We start from the raw sequence: 20918 nt of genomic DNA on the forward strand, positions 1-20918 counted from the left end.
CAGCCCCTCAGCTCACCTGAGGTCTCTCCTGAGCTCGCTAAGCCCACCAGGCAGGGGGTGAGGCAGAGGGCAAGTAGGCAGCTGAGCTTCATGGTGTGAGGAGCTGTGAGTTCTGAGCTGAGGTCGGGAGGCTGGAACTTACAGCTGCACCTGAGGGAGAAGGGGTCCTATTCCCCAGGGCTGAAGGAAGTATCTTGATTCTCGTTACTTGGAATAGGAAGCACCTTGGGCCAGGGGTGTGGGCTGCAAGAACTGGAGGCCCTGCCAGTTGGCCTTGGATGAGTTCTTCAAGGCCTTCGGGCAAGTCCCCTAAGATGGTGCTTCTCTAGCGTCTGGATTGTAGTCTCAGCCCCAACTACTGCAGACTTGAGTTCCTGTGACCTTGGACTGAGAAGGAACCTCTGGGGACCTCCATTTCCCTATCTGTAAAACAGGTGGGCTGGACCATGTGGTCCCTGAAAGCCCAGCACAGCTCTTCTCCATTCTATTATTATTGGTTCCCATCCAGAGCCTCCCAGCTAGTGTCTCAGCATTCCAGGAGAGAGAACACAGCTCTTTGTTCATTAGCTCTTTTATTGAATTTTGGGATAATGAGTTTATTGTTTCATATAAATCATATTTCTTTTTAAAGATCAAGCTATAGTTAATAGCATAAACAAAAGGCAAAATCACTTCCCCCAAATTCTACCCTAGTGTTATGAAGTAGAAATATAATGCAAACCACAAAGAGACTTTAAAAATTTTCTAGTAATTGCATTTTTTTTTTTTTTTGCTATGGGGCACATGAAATCTTAGTTCCTCATCCAGTGATGTAAACTGGGTCCCTCCTAGCAGTGAAAGCACCAAGAGTCTTAATCATTGGACTGCCAGGAAATTCCCAGGATTTTTTTTTTTAGTAGCAGCATTTTTTAAAGAGGAAAAAGAAAGAAGTAAAACTAGTTTTATTAATAGTTTATTTAACTCAATAGATCCAAACTAGTATAATTTCAACATATAATCAACAGGTAGTAAAGAGTAATATGATAGTTTACTTTTCTTCTTACTGTCTTTGGGATCTCACTTAAGGCAGAGTCGTACTTCCTGTGCTCGGTAGTCGGACGTGGCTGATGGCTAGCGTAGTGGACACTGAAATTCCACCATGTGCAGTAAATGTCTTTACAAGGTATCCTCATAAACATTTTGTTGGATAGATAATTCTACAAAAATAAGGGGCTTACACGTTTTATTTGCCTGGAGTTCTTGCCTTTAACTTCAAGGACAATTTCATGGGATAAAAAACTCTGGATCAGACTTTCTCTCCCAAGAACAACTGTAGAGCTGGTTCCACGGAATTCTGCCATGGAGTGTCCCCGTTAAGTGTCCTGAATGTTTTCCTGCCTTAGAGATGACTTTACTTCCTACCTGAAGGCCTCAAGACCTCTTTGTTTATCCTTTAGATGGAACATGGAATGCTTTTTAATTTACATATTTTTAAAGGGAAATTTTCTTGAAGTGGATTGGCCTGAAAGTTTGTTCGGCTTTCTCCATAACATAATGTGGAAAAACCCGAATGAACTTTCTGGCCAATCCAATATTATGATGAAATAAATTTTCTTTTCCATTTGTTGAGTTTTCTGTGGGAGACATCAGTGGTGTTAGATTATCTTTACTTGTGCTTCAGTAGTTGTTAAAAGCCTCATCACTGGAGATAGAGGAATTTAAATTCCAGCTTACTGGAGAAGGAAATGGCAACCCACTCCTGTACGCTTGCCTGGAAAATCCCATGGATGGAGGAGCCTTGTATGCTACAGTCCATGGGGTTGCAGAGTTGGACACGACTGAGTGACTTCACTTTCCTTTTGCTATTCCCTATCTGTGTGACCTCAGACAAGTTATCTACCTTCTGTGGATGTACTTTCTACTTGGGGATAATAATATAGATACTGTTGCTGAAAACCCGGCTTCTGTTCACCTGTACCAAACAGAAAATGCAGAGCTTTGCAAGAGTAGAAAGGAGTGGCTTTATTACCTTGCCAGGCAAAGGGTACCACAGTAGGTTAACGCTTGCAAGATTGTGCCTCACTTCCTGGAAGTTAGGAAGGGGTCATACAGTTTCAGGCTAGAAAATGGGGCTGTAGATAAGGATGGAGCTGAGGTAGTCTTGCATTCTTCCTCCCTCCTGGAGACGTGGAGATTGTTAAGGCTGGCGTCAGGTGGTTCTGAAACAGGTTCTGGTTGTGCTCAAGGTTATCACTCTGAGACCTTCTTTCTGGATGGAGAATGCTCACAAAGGGGAGGAGTGCTAGGGGGTGTTGTCCTGGAGAAGTAAACATCAGGTGCCTAGTATAACCTTAGCTAGAAGGCAATCATTTTCAGCATGCAATTAAGCAAGAAAGAGAGGGCGGGAGGTAAAAGCCATCTGTAGGAGCCCTGTTGAATGAGTGGAAGGAGTAACGACTGAATAGGGGCTAACACAATGCGGGGACGTCGATTAGTTTCTGCTGCAGCACAGCTACTTGTGTTTGGAGTCCTGAAGGCCACACTGTAGGCTTAAAAAATGTTCACAGTCTAAGAGTTGAGAGTTAAGTTCTTCAGTGGGAATTTTAAGGACTCAACCCCAAGGCAGCCTCTCAAGTAACCCTGAGATAACTGCTGCGAGGAGGCGAGGGCGCAGCCAGGTTATATAGAAGTATAATTTTCCTGCAACAAAGGGCAGGTAGTATGAACGTTGGGCTTCCCTGGTGGCTCAGTGGTAAAGAATCTGCCTGCAGTGCAGGAGACCTGGGTTTGATCCTTGGGTTGAGAAGATCCCCTGGAGTAGGGCATGGCAACCCACTCCAGGATTTTTGCCTGGAGAATCCCTTGAACAGAAGAGCCTGGTGGGCTATATAGTCCATAGGGTTGCAAAGAGATGGACACGACTGAAGCAACTGAGCATGCGTGCATACATGCATGCAGTCTGAATGTCAAAAGATTATTGTTAATTAAAGAAAGTCAGATATGGTGGATTCATGTTAATATATGATAAAAATCAACACAATATTGTAAAGCAATCATCCTCCAATTAAAAATTAAAAAAATAGAAACATTCAAGAGGCCCATGACAATGATCTCTTGCTGCTGCTGCTGCTGCTAAGTCGCTTCAGTCATGTCTGACTCTGTGCGACCCCAGAGACAGCAGCACACCAGGCTCCCCCATCCCTGGGATTCTCCAGGCAAGAACACTGGAGTGGGTTGCCATTTCCTTCTCCAATGCATGAAAGTGAAAAGTGAAAGTGAAGTCTCTCAGTTGTGTCCGACTCCTAGCGACCCCATGGACTGCAGCCTACCAGGCTCCTCCGTCCATGGGATTTTCCAGGCAAGAGTGCTGGAGTGGGGTGCCATTGCCTTCTCCGAATGATCCCTTAGAGGAGCATGTTCAAAAATTCTGGTTTAGTGGTGGGCCTGTCATTCTCTGAAGTTGACAGAGAAAGAGGGTCAAGCAACTAATCACTCTACCCTCATTTTTATCCACTTTTATTGAGATACAGTTGCTGTCAACATTGTATTAGTTTAAGGTGTACATAATGATTTGACATAGGTATGTATTATAAAATGGTTATACCACCCCTAATTTTTTATGAGCATCTCAGGATCATGGTGAGGAGTTATTCAATTATTGTTTCAAGCAGTACATAGAAAAAAAAGATATTTCTTAAAATATAAAGGTTTTATGAATTAAAAAAAAAAGAAAGCCAGATATTCCAAGTTAAAGACTTGAGTACTTTTCTATGTATGAGAAGATGCAAAGTTTGGGTTCTGAAACCTTTTGACATCTTTCATATCAAATAGTGAGTTTTATATTGAGATATCTAATTCATGACTACGTTTAGAAAATGAAGCTAGATCTCTTGTCATGTCTGAGTATATGTACGTCTCAGTTTGTGTCTTTCTCTGTCTTTGGATAGTATTGCTGAGGTTAGCTTATAAATGAGCTCTAATTTAATTGGCCTAAACAAAAGCAATGGAGAAGGCAGTGGCACCCCACTCCAGTACTCTTGCCTGGAAAATCCCATGGACGGAGGAGCCTGGTGGGCTTCAGTCCATGGGGTCGCTAAGAGTCGACACGACTGAGCGACTTCACTTTCACTTTTCACTTTCATGCATTGGAGAAGGAAATGGCAACCCACTCCAGTGTTCTTGCCTGGAGAATCCCAGGGATGGGGGAGCCTGGTGGGCTGCCGTCTATGGGGTCACACAGAGTCGGACACGACTGAAGTGACTTAGCAGCAAACAAAAGCAAGCACTTACAAACCAAACAACTCCAAATATGAGACACTAAACTAGATGGATTTCAAGTTCATATGAATTGGGAAATATTCAATATTAAATTAGTACCTGGTATTAATGTTTAAATTTGTCGATCTAATTAATATAGATATGTCTTAGAGTCATCAGTAGAACAATCAGTATAATGCTTTCTTTGTGCCTAGGTTTCAGTTCAGTTTAGTCGCTCAGTCGTGTCCGACTCTTTGCAACCCCATGAATTGTGCATCATGCCAGGCCTCCCTGTCCATCACCAACTCCCAGAGTTCACTCAAACTCATGTCCATCGAGTTGGTGATGCCATCCAGCCATCTTATCCTCTGTTGTCCCCTTCTCCTCCTGCTCCCAATCCCTCCCAGCATCAGGGTCTTGTCCAATAAGTCAACTCTTCACATGAGGTGGCCAAAGTATTGGAGCTTCAGCTTTAGCATCAGTCCTTCCAAAGAACACCCAGGACCCATCTCCTTTAGGATGGATTGGTTGGATCTCCTTGCAGTCCAAGGGACTCTCAAGAGTTTTCTCCAACACCACAGTTCAAAAGCATCAATTCTTCAGCGCTCAGCTTTCTTCACAGTCCAACTCTCACATCCATACATGACCACAGGAAAAACCATAGCCTTGACTAGACGGACCTTTGTTGGCAAGGTAATATCTCTGCTTTTTAATATGCTATCTAGGTTGGTCATAACTTTCCTTCCAAGGAGTAAGAGTCTTTTAATTTCATGGCTGCAATCACTATCTGCAGTAATTTAGGAGCCCCAAAAAATAAAATCTGACACTCTTTCCACTGTTTCCCCATCTATTTGCCATGAAGTGATGGGACCAGATGCCATGATCTTTGTTTTCTGAATGTTGAGCTTTAAGCCAACTTTTTCACTCTCCTCTTTCACTTTCATTAAGAGGCTTTTTAGTTCCTCTTCACTTTCTGCCATAAGGGTGGTGTCATCTGCATATCTGAGGTTATTGACATTTCTTCCAGCAATCTTGATTCCAGCTTATGCTTCTTCTAGCCCAGCGTTTCTCATGATGTACTCTGCATGTAAGTTAAATAAGCAGGGTGACAATATACAGCCTTGACATACTCCTTTTCCTATTTGGAACCAGTCTCTTGTTCCATGTCCAGTTCTAACTGTTGCTTCCTGACCTGCATGTTTCTCAAGAGGCAGGTCAGGTGGTCTGGTATTCCCGTCTCTTTCAGAATTTTAAGACCTTATTATATCTGTTGCGGATTTTTCAGCAAGGAAAGAATGTGAAGAAACTTTTAAGGAGAGAAAATTTAAATAAGAACTTTAGATAAACTCTTTTAAGAATGATTGTGCTTTAGAAATGTCTAATTTAGTCTCTCTAGATTTTGGTGAATTGAATTTCTAGGGTGGTGCTAAATTAAATGATTTAAGTTTATTGAACAGCTAGCTAGGTCACTCTCAAATAAAATCAAACACTGAAACATTAATTATGGAACACTGGCTTCCTCTTAAAGAGAAACTCACGATATTTTGGACTACTAATGAGTATGTTTGGTGCCATCCTGAGATGTTCTCTGTGAGAAAGGAAATGTTTTTAGAAATTATCCCTGGTATTTATGCTCACCAATCTACGGATTGCTAATATAAAAGTCGATTCATGGTTGCTTAAGGAAAGTAGGGTGTGTGTATTCAGTAAAGAAAGCATGAGGAATGGAATTGAACTTATTAACAAAAAGCGGGGCTTCTTTGGTGGCTCAGTGGTAAAGAATCCACCTTCCAGTGCAGGAGACATGGGTTCTATCCCTGATCTGGGAAGATCCCACTTGCTGAGGAGCGGCTAAGCTCACGGGCCACAACCATTCAGCCTGTGCTCTAGAGCCCAGAAACCGCACCTACTGAGGCTTGCGTGCCCTACGGCCGTGCTCCACAAGAGAAGCCGCCACAGTGAGAACCCTGTGCACCGCAGCTGGAGAGCCGCCGCCGCCGCCGCCACAACTAGAGAAAAGCTGGCGCAGCAGTGAAGACCCAGCAGAACAAAAAATAAATAAACAAATATAAATAATAAAAAAAAAGAAAAAGTAGGTCTTGACTTACAGGTAACTCTTTTTGGATGGGCAAATGAAGTGATGGCTACAGAAAGCTTTGTGGGAAACAGGCCTTGAGGAAAGAATTCTGTGCATTGTACAAGTTTTTTTAAAATGTTGAACTGCCTTTGATAACAGATTTTGAGTTCTTTACTTTTAAGTGATCTGCTCTGTATTTGCCTTTGAAATCTTTTATTTTCCCCCAAATTATTTATTTTTCAATTGAAGGATAATTGCTTTACAGACTTTTGTTGTTTTCTGTCAAACCTTAACATGAGTCAGCCATAGATATGCATATATCCCCTCCCTTTTGAATTCTTTTATGGTTATTTTGGTTAAGTGAATAACTATTGTTTCACAGTGATCTATGGTCCTGTCTGAGTGTTCTAAACCCTTTTGATGTTCTTTGACAAAACTTCCTAAATGAAATTCTAAGGAAGTCCTTTTGACCTTTATCTATTTGGGATGCTTCAAAGGGCCCCTGAAACATCATTAATATTAAACTAATTAGGTTCATTTTGTATGTTAAAGTACATGGGAAGTATTGTCAAATGAGTAATTAATCTTTTAGGTTATACTATATGATAATTATTACTAATATAGACATTCTAAAATTTATATGGAGTTCCTAAAATTCTGACATGTCCCAGTCAAATGTTGTCAGTCGTAATTATAGTTATTATCTGCAAGTATTGTATGTCACAGCATAGCCAAGTTACTTTATCAATTGGATTATCAGATTTTAAATGTGACTTCTTTTGTCATTATAAACAGTTATGGTTTTCTTCTGATGACTTTGCAAAAATGCTTCCTCTTCAAAAAGATTAACAGAAAGAACTTTTGTATAAATATGTTTCTGACTTTCAGGTCATTAATGCTAAGCTGGGTAAGAAATGAAAGAATCCTAATGAGAAACCTAGGGGCTTTCCCGGTGGATCAGTGGCAAAGAATCCACCTGTAATGCAGGGAGGGGATGCAGGACTTGTGGATTCGATCCCTGGGTCAGGAAGATCCCCTGGAGGAGGGCATGGCAACCCACTGCAATATTCTTGCCTGGAGAATCCATGGACAGAGGAGCCTAATAGGCTCCAGTCCATGGGGTCACAAAGAGTTGGACACGACTGAAGCAACTGAGCAAGCACACAGTGAGAAAACTGATGGCTTCATAAACTGTTAACAAAGGAGTTAATTAACAAAAAGACTGAGTAAACTGGTGAAAATGGTTATAATTTTTATGGATTCTGTCTGAAAAGTTACTGGGTTGGATCTATGTTTTACAGGTGTAAAACACAGATTCTCAATCTAATTATGATTTACAGTAATTTGGTAAATGATACTTTTGTATAAATCTTCCTTGAGAGATTGTGAACTCTTAGGTTTTCAGAAGCTTTATCAGATACATTAGGAAAGCAACCTCACCAGCAGATACAGAAATTTCAAGGTATTTTGGGGACTTTGTAAAGGGAGAAATTCACCTAGATCTGTAAGTGAAACATGTGATAAGCCCTTGGCATGACCTTTCTAATCCTGAGAGTTTTTCTTTTCTTTTTTTTAACGTTCAGTCTGAGACTTCTTATAAAAAATTTCAGAAAAGCAAAAGCCTATATGATCAATTATTGTTATATAAATTACCAGACCAGGGTTTTTTTGAGACCAGACATATTTTTCAACAAATTAGTCTTAATTTGGATACATTTGGTAGAAATGAGGGAAATTTTGGAGAGAAAAAGATTATGTTGATTCACAGTTATGTTAATGGAGGTCTATATTTACCGTGTTAGTCGCTCAGTTGTGTCCGACTCTTTGTGAACCCATGGACTGTAGCCCGCCAGGCTCCTCTCTCCATGGAATTCTCCATGACTCACTTCCCAGATAGTTCCTTGCTGTTACGCTATATTAAAGTTAATTGAATTATTAAAAGAACATTCTAAGTTTTGTTTCTGAAGCTTATCTCAGTAATCTTTGGATGAAGATCAGATGCCCCATGACCTGCAAATGGTATTATGTGTATTGGAAAAGACATAGTTTAAAGGGCTATCTCCAGTCTGGATGGAAGGACTTTTTATCAGGTACTCTTAATTAGCTCATGCACAGTGAAGGAAAATTAGCTCTTGGATTAATTCCCACTTCTAAAGGCCCCTCTGCTGGACTGGTCTATAGAGAAGACTGCTGACCTCAAACTCACCTTGAAATGATGATCAAACAGAGGAAACTACACCCCACCAGGATGAGAAGAAGATGATATAAGTAGACAGCGTATCCAAGATGCTGGACCTGATTCATATGACCACTTACAATGTTTTCTTGGCTTATTAGACCTTTGCAATTAAATCAATTGTTTTTCTATCATGGACACGAACCTATGCTAGTTTAAAAAATCAATCCAGTTGGGTTGTGGTAATTATCTGTGTCAAGTACTTCTAGATTGCCTTGGTGGATTTCTCTACTTCAAGGCTCTAATTGGGTGATCTTTAAATAGTTTTATTTTAGAAGAAAGAAAGTTCAGTCCTGTCCAGGTTACACTTGACATTACTAGGTGGAATCTTCTCACCTGACCAATTAATAATACCTCCGACCGTGGCCATAATATGAATTTTCCTCTAAACTACTCAAGCTCAATCAGAGCAACAAGCAAAAATTCAACCAAGCAATAAGACCTCTCACATGGATTATGGGTTATATGGTTAACACCAGACTATGGTCATTTAAGATTTAAGGCCCCCCTTTATCTTGGGAACAATTAAGTTATACTAAGGATAACCAGCCTAGTAACACTAGGAAATTGGGCTGGGAGCCTTTACGGCAGTGCCAATATATAATTTTTCTCCCACCCCAACAATAAAGATTGGTATAGAATAGACTAAGTCAGACAGCCTAAGAATATACAGGGCTATACCTAACAGAAGTTCTTGGCTTAATTCTTACTTATGACTTTAATAATGCTACTAGTTATGTTATTGGTACTTTGTTTTACAAGATTGCTGTTTATTGCATTACCAAATGTGTGACTGAATCTCCAATGAAAATGATGATTAGGGGACTTGAATCAGTTGAGCAAATATATAATTCTCTTTGTGGTCAATGATTATAATAGTACAACTCTAGATATGGGAAGATACAACAAGAGGGAATTTTTCCTGGACTATAATAATTTAAGTAAGACAGGTTAGTCCAGAGCCCTTTCAATGTTGATAAGACCTAGTCCAGTAATAGCACACTGAGTGGCCTATCAGAAATCTTCACGAGAACTAGGAATGAGCCTTTCTAGCAATGTGGGACAAAATGGTCATGAAATGGCTCCCAAATTATGGCTGAACTTATGATCATCATGAGATGAAATTAAAAGATGCTTGCTCCTTGGAAGAAAAGCTATGACAAACCTAGTGTAAGTGTTAGTTGCACAGTCTTGCCCAGCTCTTTGCAACCCCATGGACTGCAGCCCACCAGGCTCCTCTGTCCATGAGATTTTCCAGGCAAGGATACTGGAGTGGGTTGCCATTTCCTTTTCCAGGGGATCTTCCTGATCCAGGGATCAAACCCTGGTTTCCTGCACTGCAGGCAGATTCTTTACAGACTGAGCTATAGGGGAAGCCCCAACAAAATATTAAAAAGCAGAGATATCACTTTGCCGACAAAGGTCGATATAGTCAAAGCTATGGTTTTTCCAGTAGTCTGGTTTGGATGTGAGAGTTGGACCATAAAAAAAGCTGAATGCTGAAGAACTGATGATTTTGGATTGTGGTGCTTGAGAAGACTCTCGAGAGTCCCTTGGACTGCAAGGAGTTCAAACCAGTCAATCCCAAAGAAAATCAGTCCTGAATGTCCATTGGAAGGACTGATGCTGAAGCTGAAGCTCCAACATTTTGGCCACCTGATGCGAAGAGCTGACTCATTGGGAAAGACCCTGACGCTGGGAAAGATTGAGGGCAGGAAGAGAAGGGGGCAACAGAGGATGAGATGGTTGGATGGCATCACTGACTCAATGGACATGAGTTTGAGCCAACTCCAGGAGACGGGGAAGGACAGGGAAGCCTGGTGTGCTGCAGTCCACAGGGTCACAGAGTCAGATGTCACTTAACCACTGAACAGTATGACCGTGAGGGGGCGTTGTCAGCTACAAATTGGCAGTTGCCATGGGGGCTTGCGAACTACCTCTATAAGGATTAAATCATGTGCTGTGGTAGCTGCTGACGTTCAACATTCCCTGAAGGAGTTCATTGAATGTTCAGTGAATGGAGAGCAGAAATGAGGCACTCTGTGCTCAGGAAAAAGGTGGCAGAGCAGGTATCCAGGTTAAATATTTCAGGAGCTGATTTTATGAGTCCAATTCTGTATCTCCTCATATCTAGAAAAGCATTAAAACCTTCATGGTGACAACTGTTTCTCAAGACTAGCAGAAGCTTCATGAGACTAGAAGAAACTTTCTACAAAAAATATGTGCTTGATTGCATGTGCTCTCCCTTTACCAAAATCACATATATACTGTCCTGCCCTATGTCTTTGGAGGAGTTCCTCAGAGTTATGTGAGATGCATCTTCTGGGCTGTGATCCTCATTTTGCCCCCAGTAAAACTTAACTGGCAGCGCTCACATTGTGTGTTGTTTTTAAGTCAGCAGCTTGCTGAAATCATTCCTACGATACGCACCTCAGCTGTCTGGGACCAGTGTCCTGTATTTTCACACCTGAGTTCCCTCGGGGCTCATCGTGGGGAGTGGCTGCAGTCTGATGGCTGCTAGATAACAGGTGTTCTTTCCTATCTGAGTTCCCTCAGGGCTCACCAGCTTACATTCCATGGTGGCTGCAATTGTGACTGTCCTATCTGTTTTTAACTGATATGGCAGAAAATATTCCATTACTCAACATTCAGGTTTAATTCATAAAAGGACTCATGGGACACAAAGTTATACTTAAGTTTATAGCAAATACATGCAGAGTAGAACCAACAGAGGGAGAAAATGCATGTGGTCAAGCTGGAGAAACACAGGCACAAGCCTCTGCTTGGTTCCCTCAACCCAACATGTCCAGGGTGTTGCCAACTAGGGAAGCTCACCCCTGTCTGGGAGTCTTGGGTTTTTACTGTGGTCAGGCACGTGGGCATATACTTTCTGCACTGCTGACCTCAGTTAGAGATGCCTTAGACCCCAGAGGTAAAGAGGCAATACCCACATTAAAAATGACTAAAGATGACAATTTAGGGGACACAAACTTTACTTAACACTCCATGAAGTGGGCAGTGTCCACCCCCAAGGCTCCAAAGGACTGTGGACCATTTATAAGAACACAGAATAAAGTTTAAGGTTGCTAACACAGCCCCCCAGACATCTTGGGTCTGGATATGTATTTCAACACAGGCCTGGGATCTGATCCAGACATTCTTACTGGGAGTTGGGTGTCACACTGATGATTTTAAGAGGAGCCCTGAAATCTTGGAGCATTTACCACCCAGGGGCACAGAGCTGAGCATTCTCTCTTCATTGGTCACATGTGTTCACAGCATCCTGAATAAATGAGGTTGATTTTTATAAACAGTCTCACTTTACAGATGAAGGCACTGAGGCCCCGGAACACTAAGTAATTTGCAAACCCAGGTCCTCCTACTGTTGTAGGGGAGGAAATATTTCCCTATTTCCCTTCTAGATTCCTTGGCTGATTTGGTAATAAAATCAACATAAGACAGATAAACAGGAGAAAAACAAGTTTCATCTGTACAGCGTCACCAAAGACATGAGACCTGGAAACTGTCTGGCAACTGAGGCTTATATGCCATCCTGAGTGAAGGAGAAGAGAATGGGGGTCTCATCAGTCATTTCATCCTTGAGGGATGGAAGAAGACCCTTTATTTTTGCAAAGGAAGTTCAGTGACTTGTACTTGTGATATGCACTTATCATATAGCATGTGACCATTCCAAAGAAGTAAGGTAAAGGTGGAGAATTAGGAAGAGGTGCAAGTTAGTGGGAGAGAATGTGGGGTTTCCTGAGTCAGCTCTTCCTGATCTTGGCTCCTCTTTCACTTTCCCAAGGTGTGTGGGGGAGGCAGCTTTTCTCTGCCTTAGACCCCAGAGGTGAAGAGGCAATACCCACATTAAAAGTGATTACAGATGACGGTTTCTCCTCCAGCCCAGTGAGGGCTCCTCCAGGCTTGCTTTCAAAGCATGGTTTTATGGATCATTTAATAGGAGAGGAAATGGACTGGGACACACCTGTAACAGGGAGTCTGTTAGGAATGTTGCTTCTCAGGCCTCACCCAGACCTGGGGAGTCAGAATGTGTTTTTATTTCCACAAGACCGACAGGCGGAGTCAAATTTGAGAAGCGCTGTTACTGGGCATTTTCCCCAGCGGACATAAGCAGGAATTCTGGTTGTGTGGGAAGATTTCCCACTGGACAAGCCTGACCCCAGATCCTCCCCTTCCTTACTCCCATCCCTGTCACCTGTACCCACCTCTCAGTAGGGGTGTGAGAAGCTCTGTCAGCCCCCCGCATCTGCAGAAGGCCTCCCGCGACCACAGGGATGAACCAGCTCTGCCTTTCTGCAGCCCTTCTCGTTGTCATCATGGGTACCCCAGTGGCCCACACCCAAGGGAGTGCAACCAGCAACCAGGCCCAGGATAAGTCCCAGTTCACCTCTCCTCTACAGGCGGGGGCGGGGGGGGGGGGTTGGTGGGTGGGGGAAATGAAGGGATCAGTTGTCTGCTGGGGAAAAAAAGATGCAACCTCGAAGTTGAGAATTGTTTCATTTGGCGGAAATTTTTAGGACTTCAAGCCTGGGAGACACCATCTCAGTTAACCCTGAGAGAACTGCTCTCAGGAGGCAAGTGGGTTGGGGAGAGGGAGCCAGGTTATACAGAAGTTTGGCAACAAATGGCAGGTAATCTGAATGTCAAAAGATTATTGAAAATTGAAGAAAACCAGATATCCCAAATTAAAGAATTTAGCACTTTTCTATTTATGGGGAGATGGAAGAGTCTGGGCTCATTGAAATCATTCCTGTGGTATGCACCTCAGCTGTCTGGGCCATTTTCACGTTCTGAGTTTGCTCAGGGCTCACCAGCTCACATTACCTGATGGCTCCAATTGCTGATGACTGCGATACCCTTTGTTTACTGATCTGGCTGGAAATAGTCCATGATACTGGGAAAGAGTGAAGGCAGGAGGAGACAGGGGAGACAGAGGATGAGATGGTTGGATGGCATCACTGACTTGATGGACATGCGTTTGAGTAAACTCTGGGAATTGGTGATAGACAGGGAATCCTGGCATGCTGCAGCCCATGGGGTCACAAAGAGTCAGACACAACTGAGAGACTGAATTGATTCCATTTCTCATCATGGAAGGGACTGGGGAGTAGGGATGGGTTGGGTGCTGCTAACCATCTCTGGATTTTTTGGATAGTTGGGCAGTTTTAACTCAGGGATGTTTCTTAACTTTCAAAAGGAATCATTATATGTTTGCTGCCTGCCTGCCAAGTCGCTTCAGTCATGTCCGACTCTGTGCGACCCCATGGACTGCAGCCTACCAGGCTTCTCTGTCCATGGGATTCTCCAGGCAAGAACACTGGAGTGGGTCATTATGTGTTTAGCCAATACAATATTGTAATTAGTCTCCAATTAAAATAAATAAATTTATATTAAAAAAAAATCCCATCTCATTCTACCAGACCAGGGATCCCGTTTTTGAGACTGTTCTTGGTCACTGCCTTATTCCTGAACTGCACTATAGTGGAATCAAAAGATCAGTTTTTGACTGTTGTCCTGATTCATGGAACAGCTTCTGGAAGCTCTTGAAATTTACTTTTACATGGCAATGAGATGACTATAAGAGAAGTCTGTACATAGCTTCAGGATCACACTGAAATCAGTTGATTATAAGTTTAGAATATTCAACTCTGCCGACCTCTGGGGAGAGGGAAAGGTGCTGAGATGGAATTCAGTCACCAATGACTGATAATTCAATTTCAGGACCCAGTGAAACCTCAATGCTGCTGCTGCTGCTGCTAAGTCGCTTCAGTCGTGTCCAACTCTATGCGACCTCATAGACGGCAGCCCACCAGGCTCCCCCATCCCTGGGATTCTCCAGGCAAGAACACTGGAGTGGGTTGCCATTTCCTTCTCCAATGAATGAAAGTGAAAGTGAAGTCGCTCAGTAGTGTCTGACTCTTAGCGACCCCATGGACTGCAGCCCTCCAGGCTCCTCCGTCCATGGGATTTTCCAGGCAAGAGTACTGGAGTGGGGTGCCATCGCCAATAAAAGCCCCTAAATACTGGGGTTTTGGAGAGCTTCCGGGGAAGTGAACACATTGAGGTGCTGTAAGGGTGGCATTTCCTGAGAGGGGATGGTACTCTGTACCCCGAAAAGCCCCTCACTCTACACATCTCCTCCATTGTTAGTCGCTCAGCTGTGTCTCACTCTTTGAGACCCCTTGGTCTGTCCATGGAGTTCTCTAGGCAAGAATACTGGAGTAGATTGCCATTTCCTTCTCCAGGGGATCTTCCCAATCCAGGCTTTGAATCCAGGTCTCTTGCATTGGCAGGGGGATTCTTTACAGTCTGAGCTACTAGGGAAGCCCTCATTCTATCTGTGATCAGCGTTTCCTAAACGTGTGAATGGATGAATCAATGTCTCCTCAACATCTTCCCATAAATGCTCTCCAGGCACCTTGGACTCAACTTTGACCAAACTGAACTCATCCTCCCTTCCCTGGGACTTGCTTTTCCGCCCTTCTCCCATGAAGCTGTCTGTGCATGTCTTGGTCTCTGGCTGTAGCTCCGTTAGGCAGAGCAGAAGCTCTGCTCAGCTGTTCCAGGACTTTCTGATTAATGATGTAGAAATAACATCAGTCTTTGACAGACAAATATTTTTACTAGGAGAATGATTGTTACAGGGTAGAATAGAACCCCTGACTACATGCTGGGTCTGTTTCTTTTACTTTCACCCTTGTTTCTCATTGCTTCTGTTCACTAAAAGGATACTGTCTGTACATAATGGCCTGCCTTGGGGAACCCTGCCCCTCTGTCTGAACGTTAAACCAAAGTGCCTTTGTCTGGGGCACTGAACACCTGACCCTGTCCACCTATGAATAGCCTCAAGAAAAAAGTAATGAACACATTCCCTCCCTGAGGCTGGTCATTCCAGGAGATACTTGTAAGACTTACGGTCTTTTTACTTTACTTCCTTACCACCTCCCATTCTCTTTTGTAATAAAGATCCTGGCATCCAGATGCCATAAGATGGTTAATTTGAGACAATAGCCTGCCGTCTTCTTCTTGGTCTGCCCGATTTCTCCACACCTCATCTTCTGATTTATTGACCTGTTGTGCAGCGAATAGAGCGAGCTTAGACTTGGTAACAACGATGGCAATGGCAGCCCACTGCAGTACTCTTGCCTGGAAAATCCCATGGGCGGAGGAGCCTGGTAGGCTGCAGTCTATGGGGTCATGAAGAGTTCGGACACAACTGAGCGACTTCACTTTCACTTTTCACTTTCATGCATTGGAGAAGGAAATGGCAACCCACTCCAGTGTTCTTGCCTGGAGAATCCCGGGGACATGGGAGCCTGGTGGGCTGCCATCTATGGGGTCGCATAGAGTCGAACAAGACTGAAGTGACAGCAGCAGCAGCAGCAGACTTGGTAACAATATCTTGGTAGAAATGGATATCTTGGCCATAAAATGTGTAAATAAACTCTTTCTATGATGATAGGTAATCCCTTCCCGGAACCTGCATGGTAGACATCACCTGTTTCCACACGGGAAAATTGCAGATTAGTGAGTGGCCCTCAGTCACTTAGTAGTGAGTGGTAAGTTCAAGTCAAGATATTATTCTGTCAAAATCCACTGGATAGAGTGCCTGACATCTGCAAGAACCGTTTAAATGCAGATATTGGGTAATAGTTTCTGGACGCACGGCCCCACACTCATCACTCTCCTGTTCCTAAGCCTCATCTCAGCCACTGAAGCCCAGAGGTGAGTGGCCCTGGGTTTTTCCCAGACACCAAATTCTTGGTGTTCCTACCAACACCAGCCAATTCTCCGACACCAACTGGCCATCTCCCAGTCAGTTCCATTCTGACAAAATCTCCAGAGTTAGAGCAGACCTCACAGGTGGAAGATGAGGTCCCACAAGACTGCCCCACTTCAAAGGCCGGCCACCAACCCTCCCTGTCCTCTCAGCTCATCTCCCTGCTCTGAGCCCGCCTGACATTTGTCTGGGCATGTTCTTGGAGCTTCTAGACAGTGAGCCTGGCTTCCTTCTCCTTGACCCTGAAAGTGGAGCATGGTGTGTGAGTGTGTGTGTGTGTGTGTAATTGCCTAGAAGATTGGGCTCTATCTTTGTTTTATTTTTACTGTGGTCTTGTTTTTACTGCTGATCAGCAGTTTGGTGTTGGGTGATGCCTTCACCTCTCTGTGCTTCATTTTTTCTGCCTCCGTGATAGGTGGCAAGGTGGAAATATCCCCTAGAGAGGAGAGATTTGATGTGAGCATTAAAGGGGATAAAGTTTTCCACAAAGGGAATTGTGTAACATCTTGGCACTGGTTGCTGTTAGTGTGTATGTGTGTGTCAGTGGGAAGATGCTTGTCTGTGTGTGGATGAGTAAGCGTGTATGGGAGAGCCTTGTTGCACACAGCTATAATGGGGAATGAATAGATGGGAGGAGTGAAGGGGGAGGGTGTGTAAACCCTCACCTGTGTACCACACTTCATTCCTTACAAAGCAGCAGAGTGCATGGCACACAGACTGGATGCAGCCAGTTTCTTGGGTTCAAATCCTGTCTACCCAGTATGACCTTAGTCAAATGACGAATTTCTTATTGCCTCAAATTTCTCATCTGTATTGTTAGAAAATATGAAGATTTCCTCACCCTCTCTCTTAGGATTATCCTGAGGATTAGATGAGATAATGTACATCAAATGCTTAGAATAATGACTGCACACAGAAGGAGCTAAATGTTAACTGCTGTCATTACTCATTATAGTTATTATTACAAAGGACTTTGACTTTTCTGGGAGAAGGAATGTCTGTCTGTTGCCTCCATTGCTTCCACAGCAACCTCATGATGAGGGCATGACTCTTCTGACACCTGAAGACACGGGGCTCTGGGAGATTTCTGGCCCCAGGTCACAAAGTAAGAAGGAGGCAGAGCCAGGATTCAGACTGAGGTGCTCTGATTGCAAAACCACTGAGGAGAGAGTAGAGAGAAGAGATGGCTGCAGGCAGTCTTCCAAGCCCCCAACAAATCCACTCCAGCCTGTCCTGAGGTCCACTCAGACAGACAGATTTCCTGTGGCTAAAACCAGGTGAGGGATGGCAGGTGATCATGCTGCAGAGACATGTTCGGCTCCCTGCTTCCCCTCTGCCCCCTCCCCTTACTCCTTTCTGTCCCCAGAAAATGAGGATCTTTGCCCCCGCGCCAGGCCCCCTAGGAGAACATTGCCTTCCCCCAGCTCAGCTACTGCCTGGGCCTCTGCAGGTAAACTGCAATTTCCATCTGCTTGAGATGTTACCACAATGGTTGCAGGAAGGTGCCTTTGTCACAGCTGCCTCCTGAGGTAGGTGAGGTGGGAGGGCGGGGGAAGGGCATTGATGCCCAGATGAGATAACACCTGCAGCAGGCTGAAATGGAGGACTGGAGCTCACACACTGCTGATCGCTTATCTGTCCTTTGATTGGCTCTCATCCACTCACAGACATCCATCAATGCCAGGCACTGCTCTAGGTGCTGGGGTGCTTCTTGAGTGACCATATTGGACACAGTTCCACCTGTCTGATCACAATCCTTGTTTCCATGAGACCCACAGGTATCATCATGTCTGAGAAGTGCTGTTGTTGGGCATTTGGCCCCTGCACGCAGAAATGGGAACCCTGGTTAGGTGGGGAGATTAAGCAATAAACAGGACTGACCCAACTCCTCCCCTTGCCCACTTCCCTTCCTCATCACCTGATCCCACCCCTCAGCCAGGATATAGAAAGCCCAGTCCATCCCCAGCATCCTCAGGAGCCCTCCTGAAGGCCACGAAGATGAGCCGGCTCTGCCTCTCTGCAGCCCTTCTCCTTCTCCTGGGCACCCTGATGACCAGCATCCCAGTGGTGACACCAGCTGCAAGGACAATGGTAAGTCCTGGCTCACCTCTCCTCTACAGATTGGGAGTGGGATGATGAGGGGAGTCCATGAAAGGGGCTGGGGAACAGGGGTGGGGTGGACACTGCCAACCCTCTCCGGATTTCTCCTGAGAAATTGGGCAGTTTTAACTCCAGGGATGTTTGCTGACTCTTAGAAAGAAAGAAATCATGTTTCCAGCATAAAAAAAGTTTCCTGCCCAACTATATGACATCAGGGACCTGATCTCTGAGACTCTCTGTTCCTAGTCTCTGCCTTGTCCTCGAATCTCACTGTAGTGTAATGAAAAGATCAGTACTTGATCCTTGTTCTGGTTCCTGGTGCAGACATCCTGTTTGGGATTGACCGTCTTTTATAAGGTAATGTGATGAGTCAAAGAAAGGGACCCAGAGTAGTTTCAGGATGGGGCTTGTCTCCAAAAAAATCTCATCAGGTGACCAGAGAATTAGAACTCTAAGCCCCTAGTACTTCTGGGGAGAGGGGAAGGGAGGTACTGAGACTGAGTTCAATCACCAATGATCAATGATTCAATCAATTTGCCTACCTATTGAAGCCTCAGTACAATTGCCTAACACCGCAATTCAAGTGAACTGACTTGTGGGATGCCCGGTGGGCATTTCAGAACTGGTTGGTATAGGTAGGGACAGCAAGTATTTGCTGTCAGGGACATAAGCCAGACTTGCTCTTCCCTGTGATTGGATGATTGTGGCTCAGGAGCCAGGGGTGTAATTAGTGTGGGTCTGTGCTCCCAGCAGTGATTATCAATTATCTACTTTATAAGAATTCCTCAGCAGAATCAGGTCCTCTATCAAATGGGATGTGACATGATTATATTGTAGTGACTTTAGTAGTTACATGCTGTGTGTCCCGGGGCAAGTCATCTCCGGTTTCCTCACTTGAATGAGGGGTGGGATTACCTGTTACACAGGTTCTTTTAAGGGATGACCAGTCATGAATATTGAGAGTTTAATCACATTTCATGGGCTTTCCAAGTAGTGTGAGTGGTAAAGAACCCACCTGCCAATCCAGGAAACATTAGAGATGTGGGTTTGATCCCTGGGTTAGGAAGATCCCTTGGAGGAGGGTACAGCAACCCACTCCAGTATTCTTGTCTGGAGAGACCTATGGACAGAGGAGCCTGCCAGGCTACAGTCCATGGGTTTGTCAAGAGTCAGACATGACTGAAGCGACTTAGCACGCACAATTACATTTCATAACCAGTGAGGTACATTTTCCATCAACATGTCTTCATCTGGAAGATCTGGAAGACTTACTCTGCCTACCTTTCCCTTCCCTGCTCCAAATATCTTGGTATCAAATAATGATTATTTCTATATCATTAAAATTAATTAGAAAGGCAGGGGTAGAGGCAGGCAGCTGAGTTTCTGCTCTGCCTGAGACAACTGCAGGGAGAGCCAGGTTCTCTCGTGGGGCCAAGGCTATTTTTTCCAGACTGGAGCAATGTTAGTCAAAACTCAAGGCCCTTCCTTTTGTCCCCTATGTCTATTATTTTATTATCTTCTCAAGATATAGAATGGTAGTGCTGGATTCATAGTTATGTTGACTTGCCTCATCATCAAACAGCGATTGAATGATATCCATTCTATTCAACAGCTGTGTTCTTGGCTTGAACATGGAGTGGGAAGTTGATTCCTTTAACAAATACCTCTTAAGTCCCTAAAAGCATTGTTCTTGATGTAGGGAAACAGCTGTACACAAAATAGCAAAATAACTTCCCTTCTTGAAAGTGAAAGTTGCTCAGTCACGTCAGACTATTTGTAACCCCATGGACTATACAGTCCATGGAATTCTCCAGGCCAGAATACTGGAGTGGGTACCTTTTCCCTTCTCCAGGGCATCTTCCCAACCCAGGTCTCCTGCATTGCAGGCAGATTCTTTACCAGCTAAGCCACAAGGGAAGCCCAACTTGCCTCCTTGGAGGGAGACAGATCATAGAGAAAGGGAAAAGTCCTCTGCCAGGTGGCAATGAGTGATGTGAAGAAAAAGAGTGAAGGGGATAAAGGAGGCTGTACTAATTCTATAGAGGGTCAGGGAAACCCTCTGTTATAAGGAGGCAGAGGCTGCCAAAAATGAGCTTGGTGTGTTTGCGCAGCAGCCAGGACCAGGGTGACTGGAGCTGGGGGGTGAGGGGAGGGGAGTGGAAGGGGATGAGGCAGAGAGGCCACAGGGGCAGGTCGTGAGGAGCCTTGTAGGACTTTATAAGAATCCAAATTTGACTCTGAGAGAGCTGAGGAGTCACTGAGGGATTGGTCATGGGAGCCATGCAATAGGACTCAAGTTTTAAGAGGATCCCTGAGGCTGCAGAGCAGAGAGTGCCTCTAGGAGATGAAGGGCAGAGACAGAGGTCTGGGGAGCAAGATGCTGTAGTGGCCCAGGTGAGCAGTGATGGAGCAGGTACCTGTATTGTTTGCTGGGTCCATCTCAGTTCTCTCGAAGGACATGAATGACT

The 20918-nt window shown here is 44.3% G+C and overlaps 1 protein-coding gene across 1 annotated transcript in view; it reads right to left on the reverse strand.

Annotated features, from left to right (window-relative positions):
• LOC109567706 (trophoblast Kunitz domain protein 1-like) overlaps positions 1 to 20918 on the reverse strand; it is a 47275-nt gene that overhangs the window by 2779 nt on the left and 23578 nt on the right. Inside the window, exons 6-7 of the mRNA XM_070800672.1 lie at positions 6147 to 6245; positions 17 to 150 (exon numbers count right to left, since the gene is read on the reverse strand). Of these exons, the coding sequence (XP_070656773.1) occupies positions 17 to 150; positions 6147 to 6245 (233 nt within the window). The remainder of the gene's footprint in view (positions 1 to 16; positions 151 to 6146; positions 6246 to 20918) is intronic.

The sequence above is a fragment of the Bos indicus genome, chromosome 13 (assembly GCF_029378745.1).
Source record: "Bos indicus isolate NIAB-ARS_2022 breed Sahiwal x Tharparkar chromosome 13, NIAB-ARS_B.indTharparkar_mat_pri_1.0, whole genome shotgun sequence".
In the NCBI taxonomy this organism is placed as follows: Eukaryota; Metazoa; Chordata; class Mammalia; order Artiodactyla; family Bovidae; genus Bos; species Bos indicus.